Source organism: Balaenoptera ricei, chromosome 1 (assembly GCF_028023285.1).
Source record: "Balaenoptera ricei isolate mBalRic1 chromosome 1, mBalRic1.hap2, whole genome shotgun sequence".
NCBI classification, from domain to species: Eukaryota; Metazoa; Chordata; class Mammalia; order Artiodactyla; family Balaenopteridae; genus Balaenoptera; species Balaenoptera ricei.
In genome coordinates, this window is record NC_082639.1 from 142441583 (window position 1) to 142457193 (window position 15611).

At 52.0% G+C, this 15611-nt stretch overlaps 1 protein-coding gene across 2 annotated transcripts in view; it reads left to right on the forward strand.

Moving 5' to 3' along the window:
* The window catches only part of LOC132353002 (protein FAM163A), a 90894-nt gene extending 77541 nt beyond the window's left edge, over nucleotides 1–13353 (forward strand). The window contains exons 2-5 of one of the 2 annotated variants that reach the window (XM_059903846.1): nucleotides 4486–4577; nucleotides 8564–8584; nucleotides 9396–9510; nucleotides 10120–13353. In XM_059903846.1, coding sequence (XP_059759829.1) covers nucleotides 9418–9510; nucleotides 10120–10530 — 504 coding nt within the window. In that variant the 5' untranslated portion in view covers nucleotides 4486–4577; nucleotides 8564–8584; nucleotides 9396–9417 and the 3' untranslated portion in view covers nucleotides 10531–13353. The remainder of the gene's footprint in view (nucleotides 1–4485; nucleotides 4578–8563; nucleotides 8585–9395; nucleotides 9511–10119) is intronic. The other variant, XM_059903855.1, reaches the window with a different exon arrangement.
* The last annotated feature ends 2258 nt before the right edge of the window (nucleotides 13354–15611 follow it).

A 15611-nucleotide genomic window follows, 5' to 3' on the forward strand; every position in this document is an offset into this window, starting at 1 on the left:
TAAGATAGAATGATTTCTTTATTAAATGTTTGGTAGGTGTTTCTGGTGAAACCCTCTGGGCCTAGGTGTTTTCTTTTTTCTTTTTCTTCTTTTTTTTTGAAAGTCAATTTTTGATGATTTGATTCTTCACATTATAATATGTTTCAAGTAATTTACTTCTTGAGGAGATGTTAGTAGGTTACATTATTCCATAAATGCATTCATTTCATCTGTATTTTTAGATTATTGGCATAAGGTTGTTTTTAATACCCTTTAGTTTCCTTGTGTTTGCAGCATATGTGGTAATATCCATTTTCATTTCTCCTAGTCTGTAGTTGTGTTTTCCCTCACTTTTATTGATCAGAATCTCTCTGAAGGTCTATCACTTTATTTTTAAAAAATTTTTATTGACATATAGTTGATTTACAATGTTGTGTTAGCTTCTGCTGTACAGCAAAGTAATACATACCCACATATCCACTCTTTTTTATTTTTTAATAAATTTATTTATTTATTTATTTTGGCTGCGTTGGGTTTTTGTTGCTGGGTGCGGGCTTTCTCTAGTTGCGGCGAGCGGGGGCTACTCTTCATTGCGGTGTGCAGGCTTCTCATTGCGGTGGCTTCTCTTGTTGTAGAGCATGGGCTCTAGGCATGCGGGCTTCAGTAGTTGTGGCACACGGGCTGTAGAGCGCAGGCTCAGTAGTTGTGGCGCATGGGCTCAGTTGCTCCATGGCATGTGGGAACCTCCCGGACCAGGGCTCAAACCCATGTCCCCTGCATTGGCAGGCGGATTCTTAACCACTGTGCCACCAGGGAAGTCCTGTCCACTCTTTTTTAGATTCTTATCCCATATGGGTCATTACAGAGTATGGAGTAAATTTCCCTGTGCTATACAGTAAGTCCTTATTATTTACCTATTTTATATATAGTAATGTGTATATGTCAATCCCAAATCTCCCAATTTATCCGCCCCCCTTATCCCCTGGTGACCATAAGTTTGTTTTCTACATTTGTGACTCTACTTCTGTTTTGTAAATAAGTTCATTTGTACCATTTTTTTTTTTAGATTCCACATATAAGTGATATCATACGATATTTGTCTTTCTATGTCTGACTGACTTCACTCAATATGACAATCTCTAGGTCCATCCATTTTGCTGCAAATGGCATTATTTTGTTCTTTTTTATGGCTGAGTAATATTCCATTGTATGTATGTACCACATCTTCTTTATCCATTCCTCTGTTGATGGACATTTAGGTTGCTTCCATGAGCTGGCTATTGTAAATAGTGCTGCAGTGAATATTGGGGTGCATGTATCTTTTTGAATTATGGTTTTCTCCAGGTATATGCCCAGGAGTGGGATTGCTGGGTCATATGGTAGTTCTGTTTTTAGTGTTTTAAGGAACCTCCATACTGTTCTCCATAGTGGCTGTACCAATTTACATTCCTACCAACAGTGTAGGAGAGTTTCCTTTTCTCAGCACCATCTCCAGCATTTATCGTTTGTAAATTTTTTGATGATGGCTATTCTGACCAGTGTGAGGTGATACCTCATTGTAGTTTTGATTTGCATTTCTCTAATAATTAGTGATGTTGAGCATCTTATCATGTGCTTTTTGGCCATCTGTATGTCTTCTTTGGAGAAATGTCTATTTAGATCTTCCACCCATTTTTTTGATTGGGTTATTTTTTTTTTATATTGAGCTGCATGAGCTGTTTGTATATTTTGGAGATTAATCCCTTGTTGGTCAATTCATTTGCAAATATTTTCTCCCATTCTGTGGGTTGTTTTTTCATTTTGTTTATGTTCTCCTTTGCCGTGCAAAAGCTTTTAATTAGGTCCCATTTGTTTATTTTTGTTTTTATTTTCATTACTGTAGGAGGTGGATCAAAAAAGATCTTGCTGCGCTTTATGTCAAAGAGTGTTCTGCCTATGTTTTCCTCTAAGAGTTTTATAGTAGCCAGCCTTACATTTAGATCTTTAATCCGTTTTGAGTTTATTTTTGTGTATGGTGTTAGGGAGTGTTCTAATTTCATTCTTCTACATGTAGCTGTCCAGTTTTCCCAGCACCATTTATTGAAGAGACTGTTTTTTCTCCACTGTATAGTCTTGACTCCTTTGTCATAGATTAGGTGACTATAGGTGCATGGGTTTGTCTCTGGACTTTCTATCCTGTTCCATTGATCTATATTTCTGTTTTTGTGCAAGTACCATACTGTTTTGATTACTGTAGCTTTGTAATACAGTCTGAAGTCAGGGTGCCTGATTCCTCCAGCTCCATTTTTCTTCCTCAAGATTGCTTTGGCTATCCAGGGTTTTTCATGTTTCCATACAAATTGTAAAATTTTTTGTTCTAATTCTGTGAAAAATGCTATTGGTAATTTGATAGGGATTGCATTCAATCTGTAGATTGCTTTGGGTAGTATAGTCATTTTCACAATATTGGTTCTTCCAATCCAAGGACATGATATATCTCTCCATATGTTTTTGTCATCTTTTATTTCTTTCATCAGAATCCTACAGTTTTCTGAGTACAGGTCTTTTGTCTCCTTAGGTAGGTTTATTCCTAGATATTTTATTCTTTTTGAGGCAGTGGTAAATGAGATTGTTTCCTTAACTTCTCTTTCTGATCTTTTGTTGTTAGTGTATAGGAATGCGAGAGATTTCTGTGTATGAATTTTGTATCCTGCAACTTTACCGAATCCATTGATGAGCTCTGGTAGTTTTCTGCTAGCATTTTTAGGATTTTCTATGTATAATATCATGTCATGTGCAAACAGTGACAGTTTTACTTCTTCTTTTCCAATTAGGATTCCTTTTATTTCTTTTTCTTCTCTGATTGCCATGGCTAGGGCTTCCAAAACTATGTTGAATAAAAGTGGCGAGGGTAGACATCCTTGTCTTGTTCCTGATCTTAGAGGAAATGCTTTCAGTTTTTCACCATTGAGAATGATGTTTGCTGTGGGTTTGTCATATATGGCCTTTATTATGTTGAGATATGTTCCCTCTATGCCCACCTTCTGGAGAGTTCTTATCATAAATGGGTGTTGAATATTGTCAAAAGCTTTTTCTGGATCTATTGAGATGATCATATGGTTTTAATTCTTCAATTTGTTAATGTGGTGTATCACATTGATTGATTTACATATATTGAAGAATCCTTGCATCCCTGGGATAAATCCCACTTGATCATGATGTATGATCCAAGTATCCCTTTACTTTAAAATGTATTTAGTGAGAGAAATCTGCCCCTGCCCCTAGATTAAAACTTGTGCCAGCCCCATTGCTTTTTTAAAAAATTTATTTATTTAATTTATTTATTTTTGGCTGCATTGGGTCTTCGTTGCTGCACGCGGGCTTTCTCTAGTTGCAGCAAGCGGGGGCTACTCTTCGTTGCAGTGTGCGGGCTTCTCATTGCAGTGGCTTCTCTTTGTTGCAGAGCATGGGCTCTAGGCACACAGGCTTCAGTAGTTGTGGCTCATGGGCTCAGTAGTTGTGGCTCACGGGCTCAGTAGTTGTGGCTCGCGGGCTCTAGAGCACAGGCTCAGTAGTTGTGGTGCCAGTCCTTGAGGCATGAAAATGTCTGTCCTTTGACCTCCAGCTTCTGGCTGAGGCAGAGAACCTGGAAGTGGTTGGCCCTGCCCTTGTGGAGAGTGGCTCAGTGCATCCCGTTAATGGTTGAGTTCCTTCCCCAATACAGATACACCCAGTGGGGCGCGTCCTCCTCAGGACAGTGAGCAGGGGCCCAGCGTCACCACCAGGGGGTGTCCTTCCTCCCTCCACCCCACCCCCACCCCATTCCCAGTGTAGGGCCTAGACACTCCTCTAAATAATGTTGAGTGGGTAAAGAATTTTGGCTTGAAGGGACCCCCCAGTAATTAGACTACACTGGATTCCTCAGTAGGGTCTCACCTCCCCCTCCTCCATCAGCACATCAGCGTGAACTTACCCATCCAACTGTCTGGTTGGTGGGTTGGCCTGAGGAAGTCTGGATATTGGAGTAAGAGAAAGGAGTGATCAGCTCTGGGCGCTGGGAATACGGACAGGCCCAGGAAAGAATGGGGAAGGAGATGGGAAAGAGGTGTGTGGGGCCAGAGAGAGGGGGATCGGCCATGCAGCCAACAAGGACACATCCGCCAGGGGACAGGTCAGCATTCTCCAGTGGAGCATGAAAGAGGCAGCTGGACTCCCTTCCCCCATTGAGCCTCGCTTCCCAGAGCAGGGAGAGGCTCTTGTCCTGATGGTGCATTGGGCAAGGGTTCCAGACAGCGACCCTGAGGGAAGGAAACAAGGACGGGATAGGATGTGGCCTTAGAGGTCTGACCTCAGGTTCTTAGGCTCAGGGACCTCAGACCAAGGCAGCCGTGGAGGTCAGGAAACCAGCCCCCTTGGGGATGTCCACTCCAGAGTCTTGGGGTCACAACCAGGTGCCAGTGTGTGTCCGTCTGTCCTCTCAGCCTCCCTTTCCAGCTCTCACTGACCTTCCCCTCTCTCCTCTGTCAGGGACTGACACCCTTGGCCATGACGTGCCCCCAGCTGCTGTCTGCTCAGGCACAGCCTGCGTGACTGGGCTGTCGCTGCTCCAGCTGTTTCACGTAAGTGTGAGGCACAGGAGAAGGTGCCCGGATGCTGGGTAGAGAGAGGTGTTGGTGGAGAGGGAGCTCCAGAAAGTCCTGGTCACAGAGGGCGGGCCCCGGGGGTCTGCAGTTGGCAACAGGTTTGTCCTCGTTGGCTGCCCTAAGCCCCTGAGTTGGTCGCTACTGAATCCATTCTGTCCAGAGCTCCTAGGCCCTGTGAGGGAACATAGGGACCTTGTTCTCAAGGCCTCAGGAAATTAATCAGGCAACTGGTGTGACAGAAACTCCACAGCACTGGCCCTTGGGTCCTGACTCAGACACTTGCTATTGTATGACTTTAGGCAAATCGTATAAAGGTCTGACTTTCCCTCCTGTGAGTGGGGTTTTTGTATGGTTCAAAGGAGGTGTGTTAGTTATCTTTCGCCGTATAACAAACTACCACAATTTAGCAGCTTGCAAGAACACACATCGATTATCTCACAGTTTCTGTGAGTTAGGAATCCAAGCATCGCCAGCTGGTTCACTGTTTCAGGGTTGGTCATGAGGCTGCATTCAAGGTGTCCACTGGGATTACAGTTTAATCTGAAAGCTCAACTGGGTAGGGATTCACTTCCACTCTCACTTATGTGGTCGTTCGGTTCCTTTTGGGCCATTGTATTGATGGCTTTAACACCCTGCTGTCCATTGGACTGAGGGCCAGAGGCCATCCTCAGTTCCTTGCTACATGGGCCTCCCCAGAATCCAACTTGCTGCATCAAAAGCAGCCAGGGCGAGAGCTGGCTCACAAGAGGGAAGTCAGAATCTTTGAGAAGCTACTCACAAAGTGACATCCCATCCCCTTTGCTGTATTCTGTTAGTTAGAGGCAAGTCACAGGTGGCACCCCTCCTCGAGGGGAGGGGAGTACACAAGGCATGACTGCCAGGGGAGAGGCTCATTTGGGGCCATCTTAGAACCTGCCCATCATAAATGGGGACAGAAATGGAAACACGTTGTAAACTGTACAATGAATGCTGTTTAGGTTCAGGGAGTTATCGTGATCACTTGCATCTAGTTGCAAAGAGAAAATAAGCACCCCTGAAATCATAGAGAGCCACTGGGTGTGGGAATTTAAATGCTAAGTTGCACCACCAGGACTGGGCCCTCCGGGAAGCTGGCTGGGACCTGGCTAGTTGACCACATGCACTTCACATGTGCCTTCTTGGTTTATGACTGTCAGGCCAGACTTAAGTGATCACAGAATGTCTGGGCCTTCCTTCTCCCCACAAATAACCACGTTTGAAGGATATCTTAGAGGTTCCAAGGGGCCCTCACATACATGAATCTTCTTCCTGGGTTTTTTGGTAATCTCTCTTTTACCGTGAGAAAGAAGGTCCGTTTCCAAGACGGGATGTCCGCTAAGCGGCACAGTTGGGCCCTGAGTGGGCCTTCAGCCCTGTGGCCCTACCTGCACTGCAGTGCCCCCCACTTCCAGGCCACGTCTGCTGCGCAGGCTTCATGGCACCGAAAGAGGGAGGCCAGGCATGGAAGGCAAAGAAGGGAGGGCACTGTTCTTGTGTGGCTTCATAACTCCCCGTTCCCTGAAACAGCCTGGACACATCCCAGGGGACTAGGCCGAGACTTTCAGTAGGGTGGACCACTGCTGCCCCCTCCCACTTCAGGTCACCAGGCCCCTCTGTCTCCTGTGCAGCCCTCAGGGGTGAGCATGCAGGGGAAGCAGGGGAGGGTGGAGCGCTGTGGCTGTGATGGTGTGTGAGTCCTCCCAAGGCTGAGGTTCACCTGCCCGCCCCCAACAAATACCCCAGTGAACCCTGAAGCATGGCTCCCCGTGCATTTGGGCAGAGGCAAACTGGTCTTGAACAAGGATGCTCTGGTCTGCAGATCAGATGTGAGCGGAGAGATACAACTTGCTGCCCTCTGGTGGCAGATCAGCGTCATTACTGCCAGGCCTGTGAAAGAAACGCCGTATGGTGAGATGATTACCAAACTTCTAAGTACCCGCTGTGTGCCAGGCACTGTGTATAATGCTGCGGGAGGATAGGATACAGTATAAGATGCAACTCCTGATCCCAGAGGACTCATAATTTAGCACAGGAGTCAAGATGTTCCCACATGAAAGTTCACAAGCATCATACCAAGACAGGATTTGAAAAGTGGCACATGGAAAGGCATTACAGTAGAATTCCAGCAGGAGAGAGTGCATCACGATGAGGCAGTCAGGGAAGGCTTCTCAGAGCCTTGAAGGATGGGCAGAATTTAAATAGATGGAGACAGGGCTTCCCTGGTGGCGCAGTGGTTGAGAATCTGCCTGCTAATGCAAGGGACGTGGGTTCGAGCCCTGGTCTGGGAAGATCCCACATGCCGTGGAGCAACTGGGCCCGTGAGCCACAATTACTGAGCCTGCGCGTCTGGAGCCTGTGCTCCGCAACAAGAGAGGCCGCGATAATGAGAGGCCCGCGCACCGCGATCAAGAGTGGCCCCCACTTGCCGCAACTAGAGAAAGCCCTCGCACAGAAACGAAGACCCAACACAGCCATAAATAAATAAATAAATAAACAAACAAACCCAAAGTTTAAAAAAATAAAAAAAATAAATAGATGGAGACAGTGAGAGCATGCTCTCCCCTACTGAAACCCTTCAGGAACCCCCATTGTCTTCAAGAGAGTTAAATCCCAATTCCTTGCCTGCCTTACAGCCTCTCCAGCTTCATTCCTACCCCCAGCCTTCCCAGATTCCTTACGGTTCCCGGAGCCTCTGTGTTCTTTCACACTCCTGGACCGTGCATTCTGCCCTCTCCACCTGGTCTACCGGACAAGCCCCCATTCAGCCTTTAGGAGTCAGCTCAAATATAACATGTTCCATGGAACTTTTCCCCAAGTAGTTAGCTGCCCCTTCCTCTGTGTTCCCACAGCCCCTGGTCTGTGCATCTCTGGTTCATAAGGTATATTAAGTGTCTTTTCATCACTTGGCTATATGCTTCTTAAGAACTGAGAGTACCTGAAGGGCAGAGGATTCATGCAGGGGGACAATGGGCGGTGAGGGAGAAAAGATAATTGGTGGTGAGCATGCAGGGAAGTGGGAGAGGGCAAAGCCTCTGAAGCTCAGTCTAAAAGTCTGCGCCCAGATAAATGTGTCCTGCAAGCAGTGTGGTGCCACAAAGTCTCCAGAGTAAGAGGGGTGTAGGGCATGACAAAGGGCTAACTGTGGGTGATGTGAAGGGTGCTCAGGGACAAAACCAGCGAGATCTGTTAGGAAACCTTTGCACCAGTGCAGGTATGCGGTGCAGAGTCATAACTGGTGTGAAGAACAGAAGACTGGAAGAAGCCAAAGAAGAATTTGAGGATTTGCAAGTCTGGGCATCTAGGGGAACACGCCACAGCTCTATCAAACTCTAATATGCAAATAATCACCTGGGACCTTGTTAAAACGCAGGTTCTGACTCATTAGGCCTGTGGTGGGGCCTGAGATGCTACATTTCTGACCAGCTTCCAGGTGCTGCCAGGCTGTGGTCCACAGACCGCCCTGTGAGCAGTGCACACAGGGCTCCAGGAGCACAGTGGTGAGGGGCAGTTGGTGTCTTTGGGTGAAGACAGGTGCCCCTTCCCCAGGTGAGCACAGCAGGGCGCCCGGCTTCCTGAGCAGCCGGCGTTCCAGCCTCACTTACCCTTCGAGTAACCAACAGCCTGCAAAACCCTTTGTGGCAGCCCTGGTGGAACCACTAACAGAGGGGTTGGAGGCGGGGAGCCCACTTGGAGAGAGGGTGATGACAGCCTGTCATAATTGGGTTCGAGGTGCCAGTGGGCATCTGAGGGACAAGTCTGTCCACTAGCAGCTGGAGACACAGCTGGAGCTGCAGATTTGGGACCTCTAGGCCTGTCGATGACAGAGCACATGGTGAGAGAGCAGGGTGAGGTGAGGTGGAGCTCAGGGATTAATCTAACCCTTGGGGCCTTTTTCAGGCTAACACTCTTCTAACATCATCTCCGTCCCTTTCATTGTCTTGCAGGTCACCGTTCCCTTTATGAACGTAAGTGCTCACGGTCATTCTGTCCTCAAGATGCCAAGTCTCCTCACACGTTCCTGGTCCGTTGACACAGCCCACCTTGGTCCCTGTGTGCCTCGGGGGTCGGGAGTCCCCGTTCAGTGGCCTGAAAGGGGAGTCGGCCCTCAGACAGCCTCACATCCGGAGCGCGCCTCCCTTTTACATACAGACGGCTGACATGGTGCCCAACGGGGGTGGAGGCGAGAGGCTCTCCTTTGCTCCCACATACTACAAGGAGGGGGGACCCCCATCCCTCCAAGTGGCAGCGCCCCAGAGTTACCCGGTGACGTGGCCAGGCTCTGGCCGTGAGGTTATTTTTTTTTCAAAAGGTTATTTTGAGGGTTAACTGAGAGTGCTTAACACAGTGCCTCACACAGACTAAGGCCTCAGTGAACAGAAGTTGTTATTCTCTGTGTCTTGGCCCCGTGGGCTAGGGGAAGGGGTGAGGGTTAAGCCTGATGTGAACAGAGGGGAGAGGGGAGAGGAGAGGGAGAAGAGAATTAAAGCAGAAAGACAGCAAGAACCTTTGAAAGTGGATGGAAACAGGGAGCAGAATCACACCTTCAGTTAGCTCTGTGCCGCCTCTCTTCCCCTCTGCAGCTATGAGCCCCCCAGGTTAGGCTGGCCCAGGCCACAGCTATCCTCTGTCTTCAGGAAGCCCCTGGTGTTCCAGTGCCCAGGGCCCTCCCTGCTCTCGGGTCCCCCATGCCTTCAGCTGAGAGAGTTCCAGGAGGGCTCCCGGCCCCAGGCCCAGGGGGGGCAGCTGCCCCTCACCTCTCCGCACACATCTTTGCAGAGTTTGATGGGGCGTCGGGCGGATGACAGCGGGAACGGTTGTGATCACTGGCGGAATCCTAGCTGCGGTCATTCTCCTCTGCATCATCGCCGTCCTGTGCTACTGTAGGCTCCAGGTCAGTCCCCTGGGCCTGTGGCCAGAGGCCACCAGCAAACCACTTCCCCATCATGGGGGCAGAGCCTGGAGGCCCACTGCGGGCGTGACAAAGTCCAAAGCCGTGGAATGTGGGAGGCGTAAGTCAAGGGGGCTGGGAGTTGGGGGCGCTGTCAGAAGGGAGCTACGTTCCCCTCACGCCCTGCACACTTCAGGCACCCAAGAGAGTGAGCTGGGAAAATACCGGGTCGCTGTGTTGTGTCTCCCGCGAGTCTGAGATTTCAGGAGTGGTGGGAAGGGCACCGTGTGGGGAGACTCTGAAAGCAGCTCCCCGCACCCCAGCCTGTGCTTAGTAGGATCTGTATGCCCCCCCCCCCTCTGCCTCCCCGCCTCTCTCAGCCTCCGCCTGCGGTTAATGCACTAGGAAGTAGGGGGAGGAAGAGGGAAAGAACTGGTCTTGCAGGGCTGGGAGGACATCGCTGTGGACCGTGGGCCTCTGGTGTTGAGTTTTCTCTCCAGGGCCAGCCGAGCGCCCGGCGCAGGGTCCCGAGCGGAGCAGGGCCGTGGGCACCTGTGCACACCCCGAGGGGGGCACTCAGCCCTCAGGCAGCCCTCCCCACTCTCCCCTCAGTATTACTGCTGCAAGAGGAGCGGAGCCGGGGATGCACGCGAGGAAGAGGAGGAGGAGCACGACCTGCCCGCACACCGCAGAGGCCCCACCTGCAATGCCTGCAGCTCCCAGGCCCTGGACGGCCGAGGCGGCCTGGCGCCTCTCACCAGCGAGCCCTGCGGCCAGCCGTGCGGGGTGGCGGCCAGCCACTGCACCGCCTGCTCCCCATACAGCTCTCCCTTTTACATACGGACGGCTGACATGGTGCCCAACGGGGGCGGAGGCGAGAGGCTCTCCTTTGCTCCCACATACTACAAGGAGGGGGCACCCCCATCCCTCCAAGTGGCAGCGCCCCAGAGTTACCCGGTGACGTGGCCAGGCTCTGGCCGTGAGGCCTTCACCAATCCAAGGGCTATTAGTACAGACGTGTAACCCCTTCCACCCCCGCCATGCACCAACGCTGCCGCCCCAGCAGGAGCGATGGGGACAGCGGACGACACCCCCCAGCACGGCCCACAAGGACTGTCTCAGTGTTTCTGGCTTTCCTTTCCCCACAGTGGAGGGCTCACCCGGATTCAGGCTATTGAGGGCATTGAGAACCAGGCCAGGGCCTGGCCCCGCGGCCCACAGGTGGCGGCCTGACAGGTCCTGTTGGCAGCTCAGCCAGTTTCTCTGTTGGGACTGTCCTCTGGCCAGTGCCGGCACTGCCACCACCCTCTCACTTCCCTCAGCCCCCTGGCTTTGCCGGACTCTGAGGAGAGGAGCGGGAGCACCGGGGGAAGCTAAGCAAAGGCTCCGGAGTCCTTGGGGGATGAAAGGAGAAAGGGGGTGTAGGGCAAAGGGAGAGGCCAGAGCTGAGGCATTGGCAGAACTCGAGAAGGGAGAGGAAGGGGTTAAAGGGACTCTTCAGGACTTGCTTGCTGACATGAATCCAAGAGCTAGTTCACAGTCTAGTTTTGTACTTCGCCCGTTCTAGAGACCGCACTCCCTGTAGCTGTTCCAACACGGGTATTGCTTCCTGAACACATCACATCTGCATCTGCCTCTGTCTTCACAGAACACGTCGACTGGACTTTAAAGGCTGTGGCATAAGGTTATTTGTGAGGAATGCACCCACAATGGATGTCTAGCCTTGTCTCCCCACAAATCCTCTTTCTCTGCCTCGGGAACCAGCTGCCCCGGCTGGAGAACCTTTTGCAAGTTTTGTTACTAGAGTTTGAGTAGCTTAGCAAAGGAAAGCCTGCTGATGGTCTCTGGGGCCCTGGTCCGCCACGCCGAGCGCTGTGCGTGGATGCAGCCCTGCGAGGACGTGTGCATTCCCGGGTGTGTGCACACAGGCCTGTCACCAACAGCGCACACCAGGACTTTGCCACCTTCAGGAGCCGCAGGGCAGAAGGGTCTCTGATGTACCAACTAGAAAGAAAAATCTGACTCCAGACAGCAGGAACGAAAGGTGATCAAGGTGGCGGCCAATCCCCACGGCAGCCGGCTGGCTGGTACAGGAAGAGCCTGCAGAGCCTCCCCTGGGATAACGCTGCCGCGTGGAAGCCACGGAAGCCCCTCCAGAGACCTGGTGTTCTCCCTGGGCATCCCGCCATGAGGCCACAGAGCAGGACCCCTTCGTTTCACCACGGCTGGCAGCCCTCGCTCTGAGGATGGGGGGGACTTGACTTAGCAATCAGATTCCGTGCTGGCTGCCCTCCCTCGGCTGACCCACCCCCCAGTCACAGGACAAGGGCCTGTTTATTGCTGTGTCACTCTAGCCCCCAGTCCCAACTCCCAGTTATAACTCAGCTGTGGCCTTATGCTGCTTGAGTGAATGCATCTGATGAGTTCCCCAGTTGCCTCTGCAGTCAGGGGTGTCTGCCCCCCCCCCACCTCCTAAGGGCATTAGTAACCCCCAGACTCTCTTGCGTCACCGAATGCTGCAGAGCGTGGGGCAGGGAGGGAGCTGGCCCCTCTGCTGAGATCTTGATTTTTGCATTTGCGACAGGGAGGATGAAGCTGGGGAAGGGGAAGAGAATTTGCCGCACCTTTTGCATCGCTCTGGGCACTGGTCACCTTGCATCTCAGTCTGTAATCGAGGCTCACAGGGTTGAGAATCAGAGGACCTGGCGTCTGGTCACACTTCGGTCACTCATTAGCTCTAGGACCAGTCTCTTATCTCCTCTGAGATTCCGTTTTCTCCAGGGAAATGAGACTTGCCCAGGGGGACTCTGAGGACCCTTTAATGCTCCATGAAGCCAGCGCTCCCTGAAAAGTTCTGCCAGCCAGACCACTCTTCCTTGCCCCAGTCCTGGCAGGGGCTGGATGCACTTGCCGACTGCCTGATCCTGTGTGCAGGGATGTGTGTTAATGGATGAAAGGCCACGGTAAAACACAGGATTCGCAGGCAAAACCATTTTAATTGTCAGTGGAAAGCAGACATGTTTGACCGTCCTACTGAGTGACCTCAAATGATAACATTTCTCTGCTACCAGGAGACAGCTCTAGGTGGGGTAATGAGCTCTGTCTCAGAGCCGGGAGGGACCAGCTGAGGACAGAAGCTTTTCATGCCCATCCCACTGCCAGCCCTTACTGGGCTAAGCACGCCCCCTTGACACGAGCTGCTGGGTCTGGGCGTCCTCGCCGCTTCCTGATGACCAGCCCCAGTGCCTTGCTTGCCGCCCTGGGATTCCACAGTCACACAACCACAGCAGGGGGCTGCCCCTCCTCACCCAGAAATTCCAGTACCGCCCGCCTTGGGAGAAATCAAGATCCAGTCAACTCTCACCCGCTTCTTGGCCCTGATCTGTTGGGGTCCCTGAGTGAAAAGCATCTCGTGCAATCCCGTCTCCTCCTAGAGCTTTCCCAGCCTAAATCAACCCACATTTCAAAATCGTGAGTTTGGGGCATTGGAGAGATGGTGGCCACGGCTCTCCCCACACAGCCCCACGTTGCTCAGGGCACAGGCTCAAGGTTGCCTGCCCGCCTCCCTGCAGCCACGAGGGCCCTGCCTGTGGAAGAGGAAGCTCACGCCACTCAACCACACTGTACTTTTTAGCTGCCGAGTCTGTGCTCTGGGACACTATTTGGACACTTTTCAAACTGCACCCTAAACAGGAAGAGGAGAGGCAGGGAACCCCCTGCTCTCTCCGCCTTTTCGCTCCACCTCCACTTCACTGCTCCTGCTACAGATTTCTTGCCCTGCATCTTTGATAACTTGGAGTCACAACTAAGTGAATGTCAAAATAAAGGAGGAATTTGACATAGAAACCCCACAGGGTCCTCTGTTCTTTACCTGGGGAAGGGGCAGCTGGGCGTGGATTTAAGAGTGAATGCTCCTTCTTATCGCCCAGGATGTCCTTTTGCAGCACTGAGGTCTACCAGCTTCCTCTCCCTTCCTGCTTCCCTCTGCCATGTACACCGTGTCCTCCACCCGCCCCCCCCCCCACCCCATCCCTTTCCTTGCCTCAGTGAGAGCTCTCACCCAGGAAGGATGTGTCATTTGTTGGGAAAGGGGATTGAAGTGTAGCCACTGCTGTCCCTGAGGTGGAAGGAGCTCAGTCAATGATGCAGAGCCCTGGGGAGCAACCTGCCTCCACCCCACCCTCACTGTCCAGGCCCCTGGGGTCCCACCTGTAATTCGGGTCAAGGTCCCCGCTCTAAAGTCCGAGGAGGGAAGAGAAGAGATTTTGGGGACCAGCTGCTCAGCTCAGGCCCCAGCAGAGATGGGAGAAACGGGAGCAGTGTGGAGTGAGGACCAGAGAACCAGGACATAGGTTCCGAGTGAAAGGGAGGCTTCAGGGAGGATGAGGGTGAAGGTGGGGCTGTGTGTGTGCCCATGAGTGTGTGTGGGAGAGAGACACTCTCCCCGTCTCCGGACCTCCACAGCTGGCTGGGGAGCCGGCAGCCTGGCCTGAGCCGTGCGGCACCCAGGCCCCTGGAGTCAGAGCCCAGCAGGCCTTTCACCCTCAGCTGGGGGGCAGCTGGCGGCAGCTCTGTCACCAGTTGTCCCCTGGAAACAAAAGCCCTGAGGCAAACCTCTCTCATCGCTGCTGCACCTACCCCTGCCCTAAGCATCCCCCCCGCCCCCCCAGTGGCCACGCCCATGCCAGCCTCTCACCCAGCGCCTCAGGCCATGCGGTGGGGTTACAGCCCTGCCCCAGCTCTTCTCTCTGACAGCCCCGAGCACACCCAGCCATTTTCTACCCTCGCGCTTAGAAGTGCTGCTCAGAGACTACTGATCATTTCCAGGGCAAGAAGACCAAACCATAAATATCTTCTTTATAAAAAATATATTTATTTATTTATTTATTCTGGCCGCGCCAGGTCTTAGTTGCGGCACACGGGCTCTTCACTGCGGCACGCGGACTCAGCTGCGGCATGCGTGTGGGATCTAGTTCCCTGACCAGGGATCGAACCCAGGCCCCCTGCATTGGGAGCACGGAATCTTACCCCCTGGACCACCAGGGAAGTCCCCAAACCATAGATATCTAAGGCCAGGGTTCTTGAACAACGCAGCAGCAAAAACAGGCAGGACCAAGAGCTCTCCCCCCAGCTCTACTTGCTCAGGATGGAAATGGCCCAACCTTGGGCCCGACCTAGTCCCAGACACTAGTAACCTCTCCCTCCCTCCTCAGCCTGGTGTAGACTGCTCTTCTCCCCTCTCTGTTGGCCTCTCTCTCCACCTTAGTCCCCCAGCCCCAATGGCCATCCCTCCTCCACCGCCTAGCATCTCCCTCCCAAGTAGCATGCGAGCCTCTGAAAGACGCTGTCTGCCCCTCAGGCCTCTGGGTGTCTCAGGGTGCCCAGCACACAGCACCGTCCAGCCCCTCATCCCCCAGCCACAGCTGGTGTTGTGCTGAGCACCGCAGGAGTCAGGGAAGGAAGAGCTGCTGGGTCACAAAGCCATCACTTCCTCTCTCCCTGTGACCTAACATCCCAGCAATCTAGTCCTGGTGGTCAGAGGGTGGAGTTTTGTGTTAGACTTCACTTTGAACTCTGGTTCCACCACTTACCGTGTGACTTTAGGCAACTTTTTGGACCTCTCTGTGTCTCAGTTTCCTCATCTGTAAAATTGGGCTCATGACGCCTACTTTATTCCATTGCTGTGAAAATTACGTGAGCCTGGCGCACACGGTAGCCATTGTCGTTAGTGGGATTTGGTGGGGACTCAAGTCTGAGCTGTGGAGGCAGCTGGGATTGCTCAGGCATCAGGGTGGAAGCCTCCTCTGGGCTCTTTTTCATCTCTCCCCCAAGCCTTCCGGAGCCTCTCCTCCCTCACCACTTCTCCCTGCCTGTTCCAGACGCTGCCAGGACCACCTCTCTGCCCATTACTGCCTCTCCCTTCATTTGGAAGCTCCCTCATAACTGCTTGTGACTCTTTGAGAGACCAAGGGTCCTATCAACCTAGAACTGAATTTTGGCCTCACATTTGCCCCAGTAAATTGTACAAATGAGGGAGAGAATATTCATACATACAACAGATCAGCTCTCAGCTTGGCGCCGTGCATATTTCAGTGGTTTCCAAG